Here is a 19861-nt window from a genome sequence, read left to right on the forward strand (position 1 = left end):
TCTAAACGATTCTGTGAGAACCACAACCAACAAAGACAGTCGGTTGGTATCTTGTCGTGTGGAAGAGTTCATGATTCTCTTCTGTCCTTCACAGTTACACAACATGTTCTTGAGAAATCCGATCACCATCAGAGGCGACTGTAGTCTGTAAAAGTCAGTCAGTAACTGTTCTGCCGGTGTGTTCCCAGTTTAAGTTAGAGAAAAATGTTGTTGTCTTTCTGTAGTTGTGTCTGTCATCTGTCAGCGTTTCAGATCATCAGGATGTGTGCTGGAGAAGAGGCTCAGAGTTTCAGAGTTGCAGGTTGATTGACAGGAGCTTCATCATGCTTTGGATTCTCATGATTCATTTCTCTGTTGTGCTGCACAGAGGCCATCTTATCCATACTTACGTGGGGTTCGACCTTCTCAGGTGTCGTACTCTGACTCATCACTCCTCCCGTCCTCCACCATCCCGCCCACCCATCACTGATCCTAACACTCCCCTCTCACCAGTGTTGGATTGAGCTGAAGCACATTTGATTTTTTGTTTTGAGATTTTTCTTCGTGGTTCACTGTGAAAGATTATTGACAACAAAACTACTGAGTTAGCACAAAACAAATCCAGGCTAGCATCAGTCTGTAGGATCCAGATGTACCAGTACCCAACCGAACCTGACTCTACTCCACCCAAACCTACTGTACCCGACCCGACTACACCCCACCCCTAATATTTCTAACATCTGTCTGTGACTGTTGCTCCTCTATTCACTAAACAGATTACAGCTGGAACCAGTCTGCAGGGTTCAGTGTTCATTTCTTTGACAAAAACTATGATGAAACATTTTCGACCTGTTTTCCATGATGAACACGAGACGATGACGAGCTACAAATAGATCCTGATAATAGAAAATAAGATGAAATCTATGTTTAATATTTGCTGACGAGACGTGATGTAAATGTTGGTGGTGGACTGTCGGACACTGACAGCTTGTAATGATCTTCAGATGCCTGATGAGCGACAGGCTGTAAACTCCAGTAAATAGTCTGCACCAGGATGTTTGGGTTGGTGCGAGCTGTGAGCTGTAATTCAGCAGTAAATAATCAGCCACAGCTGCAGCTGCAGTGGTGGCTGTTAGCAGCTAGCTCCGCTCACAGACTTCACAACTTCAGGGTTGAGCTTTTAAATGCTACCACAAACAGGTGTACCCGTTCAGGACCCTGACCCAACCCTGCCCTACCTCAGCCAGTCTGAGACCTTTCCTCTCTGACCCTGCTCCACCCACACTCTTTAACCTGACCCGACACCACCTCACTGTACCCAAACTCTGACCCAGCTCCACCTTTTTCAAACCCCAACCCAACTTTACGTGACTCCACCCTGCTCTCCTTTATTACCCAGCTCTACTGGAAGCTACGCCAATACATCCAGCCCTGTGACATATGTCAGAGTAGAATATCAGCTGATCGTGTAACCATAGTAACGGATCAGAATATTTTTGTATGGCCATGGTATTACATCAGTCATTCTTTAGATTTGCATTGAATAAAAATGGGTCATTAAAGATGTGATGTGTGTGACGTGGACAGATTTAAGTTTAAAACACGTAAAAACTGAGCTGACCTCATCAACAGTGTTTGGCCTGGTGATGCGTTCACTGACAGACGCCTGCTGCCGGACAGATCGAGTGTGAATTTCACAGATGAACGATGAGTTTACAGCCCTGCACAGTGTCACCTTCTCTGTGAAGCTCCTCGTGCTGTGCTTTCTTTTTTAATAACTGATGAGTGTTTGGACTCAGTGCTGCCCCCTATCCAAGGTGGTACACATCGCACCTTTAAAATTTTTTCAGACTGATTCCTGCTCACGTTGACTTTGTGCTCGCTCAGTAGTTTTGCCATTAATAAACTTCCATCGCCCTGCACCACTGATGAACTGGTGTAACTGGTATGGGGTTACAGTTCATGGAGCTGTAGCTGGTGACCAGTCGGACCCTCCTGCACCCCTGTGTCCCCCTGTTGATGTTAACACGCTGTATCCCAGCAGTACTAAAATTCACTGCATACACTGTTGCCCTCCACCATCGCAGCTGCATGTTGACTTGGTGCATGCGTTCACGGAGCGCCGCCATCACCGGCCGGCTGCTCGCTGGTTTGATGACAAACATTCAGTGGTTGGATCACCGGAGCCCGACTCCCTTTACTCTCTTTCCAGCTGGTCCAACATATCCCTGAGGCCAGTTTAAACTACCAGAAGGTTCCTCCAGGTTCTGCTGTCGTCTCGGACCTGGACGCAAACATGAATGAGCCCGAGCCCGGTTCTAAGCAACGCCGTCCGTGGAACCGCGAAGAGGTCACTGTCTAATCCCACTGAGGACGGTTCACACTGCAGCTCAAAGTTTATCTGAATGTTTCAGTGTTTGTCTCTTCAGTTTAGATCGATGTGTTGAACCTGGTTCCAGGTAGATCTCACCTGTTAGCGCAGTATTTATCAACCAGCCTTGCAACTATTCACCACATGAACAGGTTTCCAATACTTCCTGTTTCCTAAAGACACACAGACAGACACCATAGTGCCCCCTGGAGGCTGAACTCTTCATTACCTCCAGAACACAAAGCAGTGTTCCCCAAAGTGGAGCTAACGACGTAAAGTTTGTCCTCATGGTGGCGCCAGAGGAAAGATCACTGAGTCAGTCCCTCCAGGATGTTACCATGGCAACAAGTGAAGCAAATTCAGCCAGTCCCTGTGATTCTGCACAACTTTGCAAATTTGTCCAGTCAGGATGCTTTATTCAAAGAAACTTTATTTACATTTGCAGTATTATATTCAGTGGTATGGCTCTGTGCTGGGGCCTCTCTGCTTTTCCTTGGTCTACGCAGAAAGCCTTAAGGCAGAGAACAATCCTCTCTGTCCTTCCATGCAGGTAGAGCAGCAGCAAAGACCCCGGGAACAGAACAGAGCAGCACGAAAGCAGGGGTGGAGGCGGGTTGTGAAGTGGTTTGCAGAGGAAGCAGCAGCAGTAGGCGGGGCAGAGCAGTTTAAATATGGCGCCCTGAATGAGATAGAAAGGAATCATGAGATCAATCAGCTGATCCATCAGTTGATGCAACAATCCCAAAAACACCTGGCGAAGTCCTGGAGGGACTGATCTAGAGGGAGCAGAGTGGGATCAGTGAGGTGGTCAGTGTTCAGACGTTTGTTTCCCTGACAGCGAGGTTAGCATCAGCGCACTCAGGCCCCGCCCCCAGAGAGGTGAGCAGACAAAGCGGAGCTGAGCTGCAGTGTGAACGTGTCCTCATTGAACAGAGTGAAGGAGACTGCAGCTGCTGCAGTTAGTTTTGGTGTGCTGGGAAATCAGGCTGTAAAGTTCTGCTGATGTCAGCGATGATGTCACGTTACTGACTCCATCAACTCTTTCAGGTGATTCTGGACAACCTGATGCTGAATCCAGTGTCTCAGCTGTCTCAGGCCATCCGAGAGAACACGGAGCAGCTGGCTGAAAAAATGAAGTAAGGGAGCCCTTTATGGCACTCACACTGTAGCAGTGAATGTAGGTTTACTCTGCTACATGTAGCTACATGCTAACATCAGGGAAACATTACATTCACTGCTACACGTAGCTACATGCTAACATCACATCAGGGAAACATTACATTCACTGCTACACGTAGCTACATGCTAACATCAGGGAAACATTACATACACTGCTACATGTAGCTACATGCTAACATCAGGGAAACATTACATTCACTGCTACACGTAGCTACATGCTAACATCACATCAGGGAAACATTACATTCACTGCTACACGTAGCTAAATGCTAACATCAGGGAAACATTACATTCACTGCTACACGTAGCTACATGCTAACATCACATCAGGGAAACATTACATTCACTGCTACACGTAGCTACATGCTAACATCAGGGAAACATTACATACACTGCTACATGTAGCTACATGCTAACATCAGGGGAACATTAATTCACTGCTACACATAGCTACATGCTAACATCAGGGAAACATTACATACACTGCTACACGTAGCTACATGCTAACATCAGGGAAACATTACATACACTGCTACATGTAGCTACATGCTAACATCAGGGGAACATTAATTCACTGCTACACGTAGCTACATGCTAACATCAGGGAAACATATTATATACCCATATCACCTGGACGGTGATGTCACAGGTTCTCGTTGTGTGTGTTCAGTGTTGTTCCTTCGTTCTGACCCTGCAGTGTTTTTCTGTTCTCAGGGTTCTGTTCCAGAACAAGGCGGAGGTCTGGGAGGAGATCGAGGCAAAGATCAACGCTGAGAATGAAGTCCCCATCCTGAAAACCTCCAACAAGGTTCCTCTGCAGACTTTTTTTTTTTTTTTTTTGGATTATTTTTGTGGGCTTTTTGCCTTTAATGACAGGACAGAGAGTGAAATGGGGAGACAGAGAGAGAGAGTGGGGACTGACATGCAGCAGAGGGCTGCGAGCTGGATTCGAACCCGCTTGAGCTGGCATTGCTTCTGTACATGGGGCGCCGGCACTATCCACTACTCTACCCACGCCCCTGCAGATATTTTGATAATTCTGTATAACAGTCAGGATGTGATGTCAGCGCAGCTCAAACATTCTCTCGTCTCATGTTGCAGGAAATTACCTCCATCCTGAAGGAGCTGAGGAGAGTCCAGAGGCAGCTGGAAGGTGCGTTCAAGGACAAACACAGTTTTTATATCCAACTTTATTTCATCACAGCGACTGGGGCTGCGTGATACGCGAAATATATGTATATATATACATACATATATATATATATGTATGTATATATATATATATATATATGTATATATGTATATGTATGTATTTAGTGATTATTTTGACAGATATCAGATGTGTCTTGATTTTAGTGGGAATGGTAATTTTCATATTTTCTTTTCGCTGAATGCTGCTGATATGTAACTCACTGCAGACATTTGTTTCCTAAACCTCAGGACACAAATATAAAAGCAAAGTGTTAAACTACATTGTTAGTTTATTTTGAAAAGGACTGTCTGCATCCACAGTGCAGAAACTGTACACTTCCTGTGAAGTTTATTTTGAAAAGACACGATGCATGTAACAAGCGTCAGTTGACACACCGTCCCTGAACACAGGAGGGAACGTGCAGGCATCATGTTTTGACATTTAGGTCGACCGACAAAGCAGCGGTACGAGTTGTGACCACGTCACATCTCTGCTCTGTTTGACCTGAACCCTGAAACGCTGCTCACACCTGACTGATCTCAGGTACGCAGATTTTTAAACACAGAAAGATCTGGTAAAAATAAGACATAAACTGTTTCCTCAGTAAACAGGAGCCGTCCTCATGTCTCTGCAGCAGACGGTTTACCTTACTGTGTGTTTTGTTTTCTGGTGTGTCACGTTCAGCGTGACAGACAACAGGTTAGTAAACCACAGAGAGCAGCATGGAGGCAGAAATGTGATCGTGTTGCTGATGTGCGACTTCTTTTCCTGTTTTAATTATTTTATTCTTTTCATTTTTAAACGTCTCCAGAATGAAGGATGTTTCTGAAGCTCAGGGTTTTCTGGGGGACTGGTGATGTCATGAATGTCCTCTTCTTCTTGCCGTAGTGATAAACACCATCGTGGAGCCCAGTGGCGGCCTCCAGTCTACAACTGTTGGGACGTCACCACGTGGTCAGACTCGACCGTCCTCGAGGGAGAAGAAACCTGCCACCAAACCCCGTGGCGCCTCCTCGACCTCCAACGCCAACGAAAGCACCAAAAGACCACCTCGTGGACCCGACGGGTCCCACTACATGGCCTGAGCAGGCCACCGTAGCACCTCTGGATAGTGACTGTGTGTCCACACCGCCTGCAGCCACCTCGCCGTCCTCTGTCCAACGTCCAACGCTCCGTAGCACTCAGACAGACAGAAGATCTCTACATTAACCTTTGTTGCGCCGTTGGCAGCGTGGAGACAGAGATGTCGTCGTGTTCATCAGCAGGAAGTCTCTGTGGTATTTAAACCGTTTCCTGTTTCAGAGCGACGCCTCTTTAAAGTGTGTGTTTATATTTGTCCAAATTCAGAGGACACAGTTTCTTTGGTCCTCAGTGTCCCACATTAATGCTGTGTCCCAGTTCCACACTACGTCCAGGACAGTCTGCAGCATGTACAACACTCGGGTCGTAGTATTTGTACACAGGAAGTGATTTTAAACCAGCAGCGCGGAGGTCAGTCAGACTGACGCTGCTGCCGATAAGAGCTCCTGACAGACGTAGCAGCGTTTTCAGAAATCTTTATTCTATCCAACAGAAGACGCCACAGGCTTCAAACGTTAAACGTTGTCCAAACACTGTTTAAATAAAAGGCGCCGTCACACATGAGCAACCATCGCCTGCCAACGCCACTGTTAATCAGCTGACCGCAGAGAACATTTCTGACCACTTACACATGTCGGTCTGTTACCAGTAGTAGTTACCAGTAGTATCACAAATGAGCAGCAACGCTAGCTAGCTCCCACCTGACCCTGTTGGTGCACAGCGCAGGGCAGCTAAGGCTAACGTTAGCTAAGCAGTGGAGACCGGAGGGTGGGCGCCATGTTTCCACGTTAGGATTAAAACCATCTATTAACGAAGATGGCAGTGGGGCTGAAACATACGAGGCTCAGTGTATTTTTTGCAAAAAGTTTTTGAACTCAGCATGATGGGAATCAAAAAAACAACCTGGCCAACAAACAGCAGGTGTGTGTTTCCTCCACGCCACGAGGACATCCTGTTTTATGTTCTCATAAATTTTCAGGCAGGATTTTCCTTGAAGTCTCTGATGTCTGTTCATGTTTTTATCATCAGACTTGATTATTGTAAAATGAGTCGGAAATTTCATTGTGATTGGATTTAAGTCTCTGCCTGGCGTTAATCTGCAGGACATCAGAGTCCATCCGTCCAGTGTAGTGAGGACTGAGACACAGCTGTGGGGTCTGTCTGAGGTCTTTGTCCCTGCTGGTGGTGTGGATCCACCCAACTGTCCAAATCTAACGTGTCATTGTCTCCAGTGATTCCGATGCATTTAACCGTACGTAGGACTGCTTCCACATCGCACAAGCTGAGCAACATTTAGTGAACGCTACAACAGCAGCCGCTGCTGGCGCCGCAGTAGTCCGTGGATGATGTATAAACTCTGTGCTTTGATAATCTGTTGTTGCATTTGAACAGTTTCCTGTGTGCCGCTGCTCACAGACAGGAAGCCGCCGTCTGTCAGAGTAAAAGAGATGTAATGTTATATTTTACTGAATGTTTCTTTGCCATCTCGCTGTGATTGTGCGATAACTGTGAACCTGCTTCAGGATGGCTGAATGTCGTGAGTGCCGAATGTCTGCCGAGCTCATACACACTGAACACATCAGCCGAGAGCCGAACACATGGACTCCAGTCAGTAACGTTCAGCCTCATATCCACCTCATAAAGCTTTTATAGTTATCAGGTAACGACCGCGTAGCTACGAGATGCCAAGTTAAAATTATTCTGTCCACAGTTTTTTAAAAATCCAACATGATGAAACAAACTGCAGCGTCAGCACAGTCGGATCATTCTTCTTCTTCTTCTTCTTCTCCTTCTTCTTCATGTTCATCTGCCGTCAGTCGTACGTCTGTTAACTCCGAGCCTTACTGACCGACAGAGCCGTTCATATCTCAGCCGGACTTCATTCACAGACACGAAACCTTGGGAACAGATTTTATATTCAGCCCAGTCACCAGGAGAAATGTTAGCATTGTACGTTTCTGCAAAACACAGATATGTTACAATTAAACGTTTGTATGTTATTATGTTGAAGATACGTTACATTATGTCACAAATATGTTTTGTTTATATGTTACTTTGTCGTGGATACGTTACATTTGTATGTTGCTGTGAAGTGGATACATTATGATTGTACGTTATGTCGTGGATACGTTACGTTATGTAGCTTTTACGTTTTATTTGTACGTTCTTTTTTAGTCGATATGTCACAGTTGTACAGTTTTATGTCGTAGATGTGATGAAACATTTTAACGTTTCAACGACGTTGTAGTTTTGGGGGTAAAGTCGTCGACAGGACACACAATGATAACACATAAAACACCGCTGGTTTAGTTGTTTGTTGGTGTTGAACAGTGTCCACCCTCCACCTCCTGATGGAGCCGGCTCAGACACTAAGTCACTTCAGAAATATCGATATGATTCTAATGTACAAAAGCTACGAATGTAACATATCTGAGTTTCACAGAAATGTAAAGCTCCATCATTTTCCTGTGAAGACTGAACTCTGTTCAGACTGACAACAGGTCCAAATGACCTCAGTTTACAGTTTGATATAAAACAGCTGTCAGCAGGCAGAACTGTGATGAACTGTGGGCAGCTCATGTCATACGAACAACATGTGGACACAGCTGACGTCCGAAAACACAGCTATAAACATTAAGGAGGAGAATTAAAATGACCAACGGCCCAGTGAGAACGAATGAGCCGTGAATTTAACCCATTAAAAAAGGAAGAGTCAGATCAGGTCTGATAATGACGACGACACACCTGAGTTCAAACCAACAGAAGAAGTGAGAATAAAATAATTAATAATCAAAGAATGTTTCAGTTTAAAGGTCGACAGCGTCGGAACAATGTGACCGATAGAATCTTCAGTTCCAGAGCTTTCAGCCTCGTCTCTCAGTCTTCACCGAGCTACACTTCCACCTGTCAAATCAGCAGATATTTCTGTCGTTATTTTCAGCTGTAACTGTCATGTTTAAAGATGTGTCGTTAAACAGGAGGTCCGACCTGACATGATTATTGCTGATGAAGCAGACCTACGTCACAGAGGCTGAACAGTGTCCTGCTGTGGACGGAGCCGCAGCTAAATGTAGTTTAGCCACCTGAAAAATTCACATCAGTGTAAGTGAAGCTTATATTTGAATATTTTCTCCACCTTATCCTCCACACTGCCTGATGGAGGCAGCTCGTTTCTGTCAAGTGAAATGATGATGTCAGTGCGGTGTGGAGGCTCTGAGATAACGGCTTCAGTTCTCCGTCAGGTCGTCTGACAGCGAGGTGGTGAGGTGAAAATATTCTAGACAGTGAACATTTAAACGGATATTAATTTGTTTTCTAGGTGGGTAAAAACAAATCAGTTGAAGCAGCGTCTGCTCAGCGCCGTATACGAACATGACGCTGTGATTTCCTACCTGGAGGTTACTGTATACAAATGTTGTGATTTGATCTCTAGGTTAGTTTATTAGGATCCTCCATCATCATCCTCACTGTGACCTCGTCACATGTCCACGTTTGGTCATGGACTTTCCACGTCCACATATGGCGTCCAAGGTACCCTGGGTGTGTTGGTTGTTGACGTTCTGGGACGCCGTGTCAACTTCAGCCTGTTACATGCATTGTCTGTTTTCAAAATACACTTCTGTTTTCACAGGAAGTGTACAGTTTGATACAGTCTCTTTCAAAATAAAAGCACTACGTCAGTACAACGTAGTTTTTTTCCTTCAACAACAAACACACCTGGTTATGTTTAGGAAGAACATGAAAGTCAGTGGTTGTTGGACTCATCCGCCGCCCGCCCCACTGCGGCCCCATTAACCCAGGTGTTTGTCCCCTGACGCTGCCGGGCAGCATGACACGGTAACGGCTGTGTGTCATACCGACGTGAAAGGATGACTTTGTTTGTTGGTGTCTGGCGCCAGAAGTCACTGATCAAGCGTTGGATCCCAATCCCCATCAGTCGTCCCAGGGAAGAACACATAAATCAGACAGCTGAAACAAACAGCTATGTAATATGATAAACACTCAAACATCATGTTACGTACAAGTAAACAAAAAAGCAATCACGTATCAAACATGACGACACAAGCAAGATTTCACAAGTTACATCATTTCGTCAGAGCACGAAGTGAAGGAAGTCACGAAGGTCTTACAGGAAGTGAAGGAGTTATTGTTACTGGCTCTGAAATGAATCTGAAGGTGAAACTCATGACGCTGCACACACGTCAGGACTGGTGAAAGTTTACACCTGATGTGGGCGCGCTGGGATCAGGTGTTAAATAATGGCCCCCAAAGCTGCTTCCACCTACGTGTACCGAACTCGCTTCACATATGTAACATAGGCCGTCTGATCCGTCTCTAAGATCAAACTTCGCTCCCTGAGGAAGACCATGTGATGTGGCTGAAAGCTCTCCATGTCAGATTATTTAGTTTCCAGGTTCAATGATGAACTCGTGTGTCACCGTGTCCTGACTGAACGTGAACAGACCGAGTGAAGCAGCGATGCAGTTTAGACATGAACTTTTGTCAGACATCACGTGTCTGTTTGTTCCTGTCGCTCACTTTGAGAGCGCCACAGTGAGCGTAGATCAGCTGATTCATGACATTTAAATGAGAAATGATCAACAGGACTCCTCCTCATGTCACCACAGAAACTTAAAGGAGGTGTCAGCTGAGAGGAGGGAGATCAGCAGGGAGCTGAACGTGTCATCGCTGATAACGACCTGCCTGCTGACGGCTGTTTGTCATCTCCACTTAATGTCACTAAATAAAAAGTAAAAACTTATGAAGACACAAAGTCCTGGCTCGTCTTTTAAGAGTTCACGTCTCGAATGTGATCTCGAGATGAGAGCTGTGATGATGACGCTCGCTGTCGGGACACGGTGTCATAAAAACCATCACGTTTAATAAAGTATTTATTCACCTGCTCAGTGTGTGTGTGTGTGTGTGTGTGTGTGCAGATGTAAGTAAGACAGATCAGTCCTCCCGTCAGTTGTCCTCTGCTTCTTCACGTGTTTCAGAGACCACCTTCATCATGTCCAGGATGCAGTTAGCCTAGCTTAGCACAAAGACTGGAAGTGAAGGGAAACTGCTAGCGTAGCTCTCCTGACATCTGTCTGAAACATGAGGACGGACGACGGGAGGGCTGTTGCTGTAAAGTAACTTTTATTTTGAAGAGTGCATGCTTCCTGTAGCTCGAGGCAGGTGAGAGTTTGAGGCGAGTTCACCAAATGTGCACTTTTTCATTTGACAAACACCCACAGCTGAGATTCTTCGGGCTTTTATTTTGACGGTCATGGTGTTTTCATGCTCTGCAGCCAATGAGAATGTATCGATTCATCACCTGCGAGCCCGATTGGCCATGGCTGTGATGATGTAACTGCTGCTGCTCCAGGTAACTGGTTGTGTTCCAGTGCATGTGACTGTAGGAAGTGTTGATAATGACTGTGTGTGTGTTTCCTGTTCTCAGACCTTCTGCTGGACATTCATGTGTTCATCATCAACAGGATTTCTTTCTATCACTCTGTCATTTGTAATAAACTGATTTCATGCACGCTGATGGTCACTGACGTTTCATTTGAGCCTCAAAAACTGAGTTGCCCTGTAGATACTCTGATCTGTCACTGCAGTGCAAACGTCTGTAAAGGTCCTGACACACCAAGCTGACGGTCGGCCGTCGACCAAAGTCGGGCCGTCAGTGAGCGTCTGTCGGCCTAGTTTTTGCGGCCTGTCCCGCACCGTCGGCGGCTTTTCGGCCGATTGAATGTTGAATTGGCGGTGGAGCTTGTCGGTGAGAGAGATCACTCTGATTGGCTGTTCAGGTTTTATTTCCTCGCCCCTGTAGCGAGTGAATCTGCCTGTAGTGAAACCGGGGCTAACCGGTGCTTCCTCCTCAGGCTCCACTTCACTCAGCTGCCCCACAGACCAGCTGCTTCTTCACACTTTAACCTGAATAACAAACCGGAGCTAGCTGGGAGCGGCTAGCGGAGCATTAGCCGCAGCATGACCGGAGGGAAGCACAGCCAGTTAGCCTCCGCTAGTCTCTGAGCTAGCCCCGGCTCTCCGTTTGGATCCAACCGGAGCACCGAGCCCTGGTTTGTTATTCAGGTTAAAGTGGGAAGAAGCAGCGGGTTTATCGGGCAGCTGAGTGAAGTGGAGCCTGCGGAGGAAACACCGGGACCGTCTGGATGTAATAGTCCGTGGAGGTGCTGCGGTGCTCGGCTGCACAGATAGGAAACCCCTCGGCTGACAGGATGTACCACTCTGTCACTCCGCTCTCTCTCACGCAGGCGCAGAACGTACGTGCTACTTGGCCGTCGGATGTAGTCCGTGTAGTGTGTTCAAATGCAACTGACACAGGGCGACGTGAGGCGACGTAGACGACGCAACAGTTGGCTTTCGTCGCCGCTAGTTCTTTGATGTCGGTTTGGTGTGTCCGCACCTTTAAATGACTAAAATCTGTTTTGTCGTGAACCTGAATCCACATCAGGAAACAGCTGACTTCTGTTTCTGCAGAGCGCCACCTGCTGGCTGTACCTCATTCAGCCCCGCTGCTAAAAAAAACCCAAACTCTCCCTTTAAGTAAACAGAGTCACACTTTTCCTGCGACCACTCAAAGCAGTTTAACACACACACACTGACATCTGAGGCCTCATTTACACCGCGAGCAATGCGTTCGTGAAGCGTTCCAGAAGCGTAGCGGCAGCACACGTGTATTCACACCAAAACCGAACAGACACGTCGTGCAGTGGCCGCTGCTGTCCCGTCAAAATACAAACCACACCTGAGCAATTGGTGGCGACAGAGCACTGTGTTTGCAAATCTCCGATAAACCAAAGCCCAGGGTGGACAGGTCCGCACGCCAGTGATTATTCCAACGCTTGGATAATTAATATTTAGCACTACAAATGTGTAAGTAGTCTTTGTCTGCTTTGAATAACTACTAAACACGTGTTTGTGTGTGTTGTGACCTCTCTCAGCCACCGGAGAGGTTGATTTTTTTGTTGAATACAGTGACCATTGTCTCACGACTCGCACAAAAAATCGGCGTCTCTTCTATTTTCGAGCTTGCTCGCGAAAGCAGCGCAACTCGAGCAGCGGCTAGAATGGATGCGGTGTGAATGCTCTAACATGTTAACATGAAATGAAAACGCGAGTACACAGCGACCGTCCGCGAGTGTTACGCAAACCCATCGTTTGTGATGTAAATGAGGTCTGAGGCTGCGGCGCGTTTACACACCTGCTCAACAAAACACTGACGTCACAGGTTCAAGATGGTTCTTGTTCTGATGCGTCTCTTAACGTACAGTGACCTAAAATATTATAATCACGTAAATATAAACACGTGAGATTATTTTAATGTTTGTTAATTTAATAAGTTTTAATAAAGTTTATAAAGTCAACATAGTGTGTGATCGTGGATCACAGCGTCAGTAATATAACATAATATACGCAGGTCATCGTCCCAGAATCCTCTGGGGCCCATCGCCCCCTCAAACTTTTTAAAATTTAATTTCTCCTCATGGATTGGCTCAGGGTGTCCTGGTCTGACTCCGCCCCCTGATCTGGGGGTGGGGTTACGGCGGAGTTAGCCGCGCCCCGCATCACAAAGTCCTTCACACTGATTGGCTGAAGAAGAAGCCACGTCAGTCAGAGGTTTTAAACTCCGCCCATAACCTGCTCCTCTGGCCCCGCCTCCTCCACAGGTACACCTAAGAAATAAACACCTGATGATGTCACTCACTCTGGCTCAGGTACACTGATTATTGATTATAAGTGATTATTGATAATCAATCACTGATTATTTACAATGAAAAGAAAAATTACTGATTATTGCTGATCAATCAAACTGTGACAATAAGTCAGTCAATACTTTGTGATGACAATGAATCTTCCTCTAACGTCGGACGACCTCACCTGTCTTCTGGGTGTGGCCTTCTCTGACATCACAGCTGACATCATCAGGAGGCCAGCGGAGCTCGCCGCTTTCCACCTGTCCTCCATCTGTCTGCTCCACCACGATGGAGGGCAGACGCCTGGAGAGTTTGGGAAAACAGTCCACCTGGAGGAGGAAGAGGAGGAGGAGGAAGAGGAGGAGGAGGAAACCAATCAGAGAGCTTGGTGACTTCAGGAGGACTCACCTGTTGGAGTCTCTGAGCTCACATCGTGTGTGTGTGTGTGTGTGTGTGTGTGTGTGTGTGTGTGCTTCACCTGCAGAGCCAGTACATCCTCTCCTGAAGCTCCGCCCACCGTTGAGTCGCGGGTATTCATCACCTCTGTCATCTCAGCCAATCAGAATGTAAAGACAACAGGAAACAGGAAGCTGAGGGACAAAATAAAATTAACAAAATAAAAGACTGGAGCCACTTCTCAATATGTGTTCTTGTGCAGACTTGTGTTCTTGTGGACTTGTGACACGTCATCAGTCACAGCCCAAGTACTGTTCCAATTCAAAGTTCACATCTGGCCAAGTTCAGTCCAAATTCCCAGATGTGTTCTCGCCACACCCATTTCCCCCAGGGACGCATCGGAGCAGACTTGTGTGGACTTCAGACAGCCAGGTATCCCAGCATGCATTTCGCAGCAATCATTGGAAATGGCCAGAGAGGGAAAGATGTAATTACTGATATGTGACTGTTGTTTTGTCACAGAACGTAGTGTTTTCATGCGTAGTTTAAACTTCAGACCCGTGGTCGATGTTTTAACACAGAGCCCAGCTGAATGTGAGGTCCGCTAGATGACAGCGGTGTCAGTGCTCACAGATAATAAACATGTGTATGGCACTACGTGTCCCCCTCAATGTATATGGTGACTACGGCCCTGTCAGCATGCATAATTAGGCTGCAGTTGTCTGGGTGCGCAAAGGTGAAGTGCGCTGGTCTTGTCATACAAAGTTTGATGGAGTGTCAACTGGACAATATGGAGATATTTGCATCTTGAAAGCCGGACTACAAATGTGGATAGACAGGGAGAAACACACACAAGCCTAAGACGTGGTAAGATACGATATTCCTCACTATATGAAGTGACTGATAACAAGATCTGTATAATGGATTGTAAAGAAATTCATCAGGTTTTTATTTTGTAGACAATTGATCTGTATTTATAGCGTGATGGGATGACAGCACAATGTGTGTGGTATCACTGGAAAGCTCTGCTCCTGCGCTTTCATGTGATATGCGTGGCACGTCTGTGCGATGCTGCATTCGCGAGTAATCCATCCAAGAGTAATGTGTGTGCAAATCTGTATGAAAGCTCTGTTATACATAATTTTAGTGTAAATTTATCATTTTTTTTTCGCTGTGAACACATTGAACTACCGACAAGTGCTTGGCCTTCTCGGAAAGCTACAGTTCCGCTGTTTCACGTGATATGCGTGGCTTCTCACTATGACGCACGGAGAAGCCCGGAGAAAATCCACAGAGAAGAACGGGTGTGAATTTGGACGCACTATGCGTCGTTCGGGCCCATAGGGTTAAACTCGTCACTGATATCTCTGTAGTGGTTAAATATGACATGTAATTCGTTTGGGGAATATCTAATTGTCAACATTCAGTCTCACTATATAAGATATATTATTATATTATTAAATGTTCTTTGTATTCTTTTGCTTATTTATGTGTTTTTACCATTCAATAATGATTTTAAGAATTTATTGTAATTTATTTATTGTATTTAAAGATTAATTGTCTTTATTGTAGTATTTATTCAACAGCATTTTAAATATTGATTATCTGATATGAATTGTGTACCTGATGTCTGAATAAACTTCTCCTCTGAACATCTGACCTGTTTGATCCATTTATATCGGTGAGGACAGACTGAATGACAAACTGCTGTCAGTGTAATCCAGTACAGTTCAACAGCACCACAATCTACAACTCAACACTCCAATAAAATGTCAGACTGAATATTAAACTGCTGTTGTTTTTTCTAGGTGCACCAAGTAAACTGTCACGTCTCCATAAAAATGTAGACAGAAAGCATAATGATGAGACAAATGCAGTGATGGACAGTAACTAAGTATATTTACTCAAGTAGCTACTGTACTTAAGTACAAATCTGATGTACTTGTACTTTGGGTATTTCCATTTTGTGCTACTTTATACTGAGAGGGAAATACTGTGCATTCTACTCAAGCTACATTTATTTGATAGCTACAGTTACTATTCAGATAGTTTGTTTTATATGTTGTTGTTTCACATTTACAAGTTGCTGTGTGTTGTTATAGATCAGACTAGTGCACCAGTGACAGCTGTTAAAATCAGTTCTAAAAAGGGAAAAATGCCAGCACTCACAAATGTCCTTTAGGTAAATTTAATAAACCAACTTGGGTGGCAGTACCAGAAACACAGACGTTTTGACAGAAACTCTTCTTCAGTGTGTAACTCAGGTTATGGAAGTGGCGTTTAAGTACGCTCGAAGCAATCAGAGCAGGTGTGTGGAAAAACACGTTACACTTCCACCATATAATGTAGTGTCTTTTCTACGTTAAAATCAGTTCTACCATGACAACATTTAAATGCTGCTCACATGTAGCCTACATTGATCAATTAATACTCAATACATATTCATGTATATGATGATCACAACACTTGAAATTGGGTCACTCTGCATCATGAGTACTTTGAACTCTTCATTTGAAGTAGTCCTACATTCTGCTGACAATACCCAGATACTTTTACTCAAGTTACATTTGCAGCACTTTGACTTGTGACTGATTTTTGTTCTTTGTTGTGATATTTCTACTTCTCCTGGGATCTGCCTCTTCAGCTGGGCAGCCTCCTCCTCAGCTGGGCAGCCTCCTCTTCAGCTGGGCAGCCTCCTCTTCAGCTGGGCAGCCTCCTCTTCAGCTGGGCAGCCTCCTCTTCAGCTGGGCAGCCTCCTCTTCAGCTGGGCAGCCTCCTCCTCAGCTGGGCAGCCTCCTCTTCAGCTGGGCAGCCTCCTCCTCAGCTGGGCAGCCTCCTCTTCAGCTGGGCAGCCTCCTCCTCAGCTGGGCAGCCTCCTCTTCAGCTGGGCAGCCTCCTCTTCAGCTGGGCAGCCTCCTCCTCAGCTGGGCAGCCTCCTCTTCAGCTGGGCAGCCTCCTCTTCAGCTGGGCAGCCTCCTCCTCAGCTGGGCAGCCTCCTCCTCAGCTGGGCAGCCTCCTCCTCAGCTGGGCAGCCTCCTCTTCAGCTGGGCAGCCTCCTCTTCAGCTGGGCAGCCTCCTCCTCAGCTGGGCAGCCTCCTCTTCAGCTTCTCCAATCCATGTCCGTTACTGATTTTTGATTTCCTTCTCGTCAATGCTCACGATCACAATAACCACCAACTCTCCACAAACTTTCCCCCGCAGCTGGCTTTTGATTGCTGTTCCAAAAGCAGAAATGACTGTAGGCTACTCCCGTCCTCCTGTTCTTGGGAAGTCCAGAGTCTTGCATGGATTTGCCAAGTCCACAAGTCCAAACTGCTGAACTTGAGTATTAAGAAACGGCTTGTGAATAGAAAAGGATCCTGATTCACCTCTAAACAGACAGACACAGGTCTCTGTTCAGGTCTCTGTTCAGGTCTCTGTACAGGTCTCTGTACAGGTCTCTGTTCAGGTCTCTGGTCAGGTCTCTGTACAGGTCTCTGTACAGGTCTCTGTTCAGGTCTCTGGTCAGGTCTCTGTACAGGTCTCTGTTCAGGTCTCTGTACAGGTCTCTGTTCAGGTCTCTGGTCAGGTCTCTGTACAGGTCTCTGTTCAGGTCTCTGTACAGGTCTCTGTACAGGTCTCTGTTCAGGTCTCTGTTCAGGTCTCTGTACAGGTCTCTGTTCAGGTCTCTGTACAGGTCTCTGTTCAGGTCTCTGTTCAGGTCTCTGTACGAGTTGTCTCAGTCTCTCTGATGTCTGGTTCAGATTCGTTCAGGTAAAATGAACCTTTGGAAACTTTTGGATTATTTAACACGATTAATGAGCTCTTTTTTTCCACTGCCGGAGGGAACCCTGAACACATCACAGCTGAGGGACAAACAGCCACATCACCATGGCAACTGACATGTTATTATATTAATAAAGGAACTTCTTTACTTCCTGTTTTTTAACCACAGAGTTCTGCTTCGCTTCACATGGAAACATCTTACACTTAAATCCACCAACTGACCCTGAAAAACAAACCTGAAAAACTCAGAACACAGAACTTTGTTTATTTATTTATTTACAGAACTCTGTTTATTTATTTATTTATTTACAGAACTCTGGTTTACTGTCAGTATACAGAAGATGGTGTACACTGCTATACACACTGATTATTAAAATAAGTAAAGAAGACTTTACCCACCTTATGATGATGGTGATGGTGATGATGATGATGATGATGATGGTGATGATGTAGTAAATAATAATAAAAGTAATCCCACAGAGGTTGAAGCTTGTTGTTGGTCTGACGGACGACTGCTGCTCTCCGTTTGACTTCAGGTGTCTCTTCCTGTGTGTGTGTGTGTGTGTGTGTGTGTGTGTGTGTGGATTGCATGTCGTCCTGATTTGACTGCGTCTGTGTGATTTGGTTTCAGAGTGTCGTCACTGTCAGATGTGATTAATGTGGGTTTTTATTTTAGAGACAGAAGCTGCTTCTCTGCCTCATTCCTCACTGTGTTGATTATGGGATGTATTATCTACATATACCTATGAATGCACCCTCACAGTGTCTGTATGCTCTGGACTCTGTGTATCATGGTGCACTGGGATTTATCGAAGCTTGTTAAAGCGCAGTTTCAGGAGCGGGAACACACACCAATCACAGCCTTCTAGCCTACTATATAAGCAGAACTAACCCTTTCCTCAGTCTCTCGCTCCTGCATTCGCATCCCTCCCTCCCACCCTCTTTCACCTTGTCTCCCTGTCTCCTCTCCTCTAGGACACTAGGGGTTCATCGATGCCCGGGCGCCACTACTGACCTCCAAATCTCCCCTCACCGCACTCAATAATCCATCCATCCATCCATCCATTCATCCATCCATCCATCCATCCATCCATCCATTCATCCATCCATCCATCCATCCATTCATCCATCCATCCATTCATCCATTCATCCATCCATCCATCCAATTCATTATTGTCCAATAAATCTTCTAAAACGTATCTGATTGGTTGCGTGTTCCTTGCTCGTGAATTACCAACTGTAAGACACTAAAGCTGAGTTATACTTGTGCAGCAGAGCCTCTGCTGTTATGGGCATTTATACGGGTGTGAGGCATTCAAGGAACCCATCGGCTGTATTCGGCATCTGACTTCCGGCGGACGCCGAATACAGCCGATGGGGGCAGACCCCCAATTTTTTGGCATTCCGGTTTGATTTGGGCGGAGGAGGCAAACTTCTGTTTCCAACTTCCATTTATATATAAGTAAATATGCTGCTATATAGTCTGTATATAGAGACTGGAACACTAGATGGTGGCAGAGGTTTCTGTGAAGTGCTGTAAAGTTTAGTTGATTCAAAACACACATTAAACACACATTAAACAAACACACATTAAACACACATTAAACATGGCTTAATAGAGACAGTTTCAAACACAAATCAGCTTCACTATAACTCGCAGCATTCACAGACAAACACTTGTCTTTATCTGGACACATTTTCCCCACAAATACAACATGCTAACATTATTAGCACAAACCTATGGCATTTTACATTGTATAAATTAGCCTAGCAGCTAGCAGAGATTTCCTCTGCTCATAGAGGATGAGGATGGTGCAGTGAGTCCAGGTGGTGTGAGAGGATGAGGATGGTGCTGTGAGTCCAGGTGGTGTGAGAGGGTGAGGATGGTGCAGTGAGTCCAGGTGGTGTGAGAGGATGAGGATGGTGCAGTGAGTCCAGGTGGTGTGAGAGGGTGAGGATGGTGCAGTGAGTCCAGGTGGTGTGAGAGGGTGAGGATGGTGCAGTGAGTCCAGGTGGTGTGAGAGGGTGAGGATGGTGCTGTGAGTCCAGGTGGTGTGAGAGGGTGAGGATGCTGCAGTGAGTCCAGGTGGTGTGAGAGGGTGAGGATGCTGCAGTGAGTCCAGGTGGTGTGAGAGGGTGAGGATGCTGCAGTGAGTCCAGGTGGCGTGAGAGGGTGAGGATGCTGCAGTA

The 19861-nt window shown here is 45.8% G+C and overlaps 2 protein-coding genes across 5 annotated transcripts in view; one reads left to right on the plus strand and one right to left on the minus strand.

The window, feature by feature from the left end:
• Window positions 1-11328, plus strand: part of cep170bb (centrosomal protein 170Bb) — a 31323-nt gene extending 19995 nt beyond the window's left edge. For 2 of the 4 annotated variants that reach the window (XM_033648749.2, XM_078173606.1), the window contains exons 15-20: window positions 368-409; window positions 2192-2329; window positions 3398-3486; window positions 4244-4337; window positions 4631-4682; window positions 5610-11328. In XM_033648749.2, coding sequence (XP_033504640.2) covers window positions 368-409; window positions 2192-2329; window positions 3398-3486; window positions 4244-4337; window positions 4631-4682; window positions 5610-5806 — 612 coding nt within the window. In that variant the 3' untranslated portion in view covers window positions 5807-11328. The remainder of the gene's footprint in view (window positions 1-367; window positions 410-2191; window positions 2330-3397; window positions 3487-4243; window positions 4338-4630; window positions 4683-5609) is intronic. The other 2 variants (XM_033648751.2, XM_033648752.2) reach the window with 2 other exon arrangements.
• A 1800-nt stretch (window positions 11329-13128) lies between these two features.
• Window positions 13129-18237, minus strand: LOC117271210 (protein LBH). Its single transcript, XM_033649344.2, has 4 exons — window positions 18071-18237; window positions 13989-14100; window positions 13695-13839; window positions 13129-13489 (listed from the first exon to the last, which is right to left on the minus strand). The coding sequence occupies exons 2-4, from the start codon at window positions 14058-14060 to the stop codon at window positions 13437-13439; spliced, it is 270 nt and encodes an 89-aa protein (XP_033505235.1). The 5' UTR covers window positions 14061-14100; window positions 18071-18237; the 3' UTR covers window positions 13129-13436.
• Between the last annotated feature and the right edge of the window lie 1624 nt (window positions 18238-19861).

This window comes from Epinephelus lanceolatus, chromosome 13 (genome assembly GCF_041903045.1).
Source record: "Epinephelus lanceolatus isolate andai-2023 chromosome 13, ASM4190304v1, whole genome shotgun sequence".
NCBI lineage: Eukaryota > Metazoa > Chordata > Actinopteri > Perciformes > Serranidae > Epinephelus > Epinephelus lanceolatus.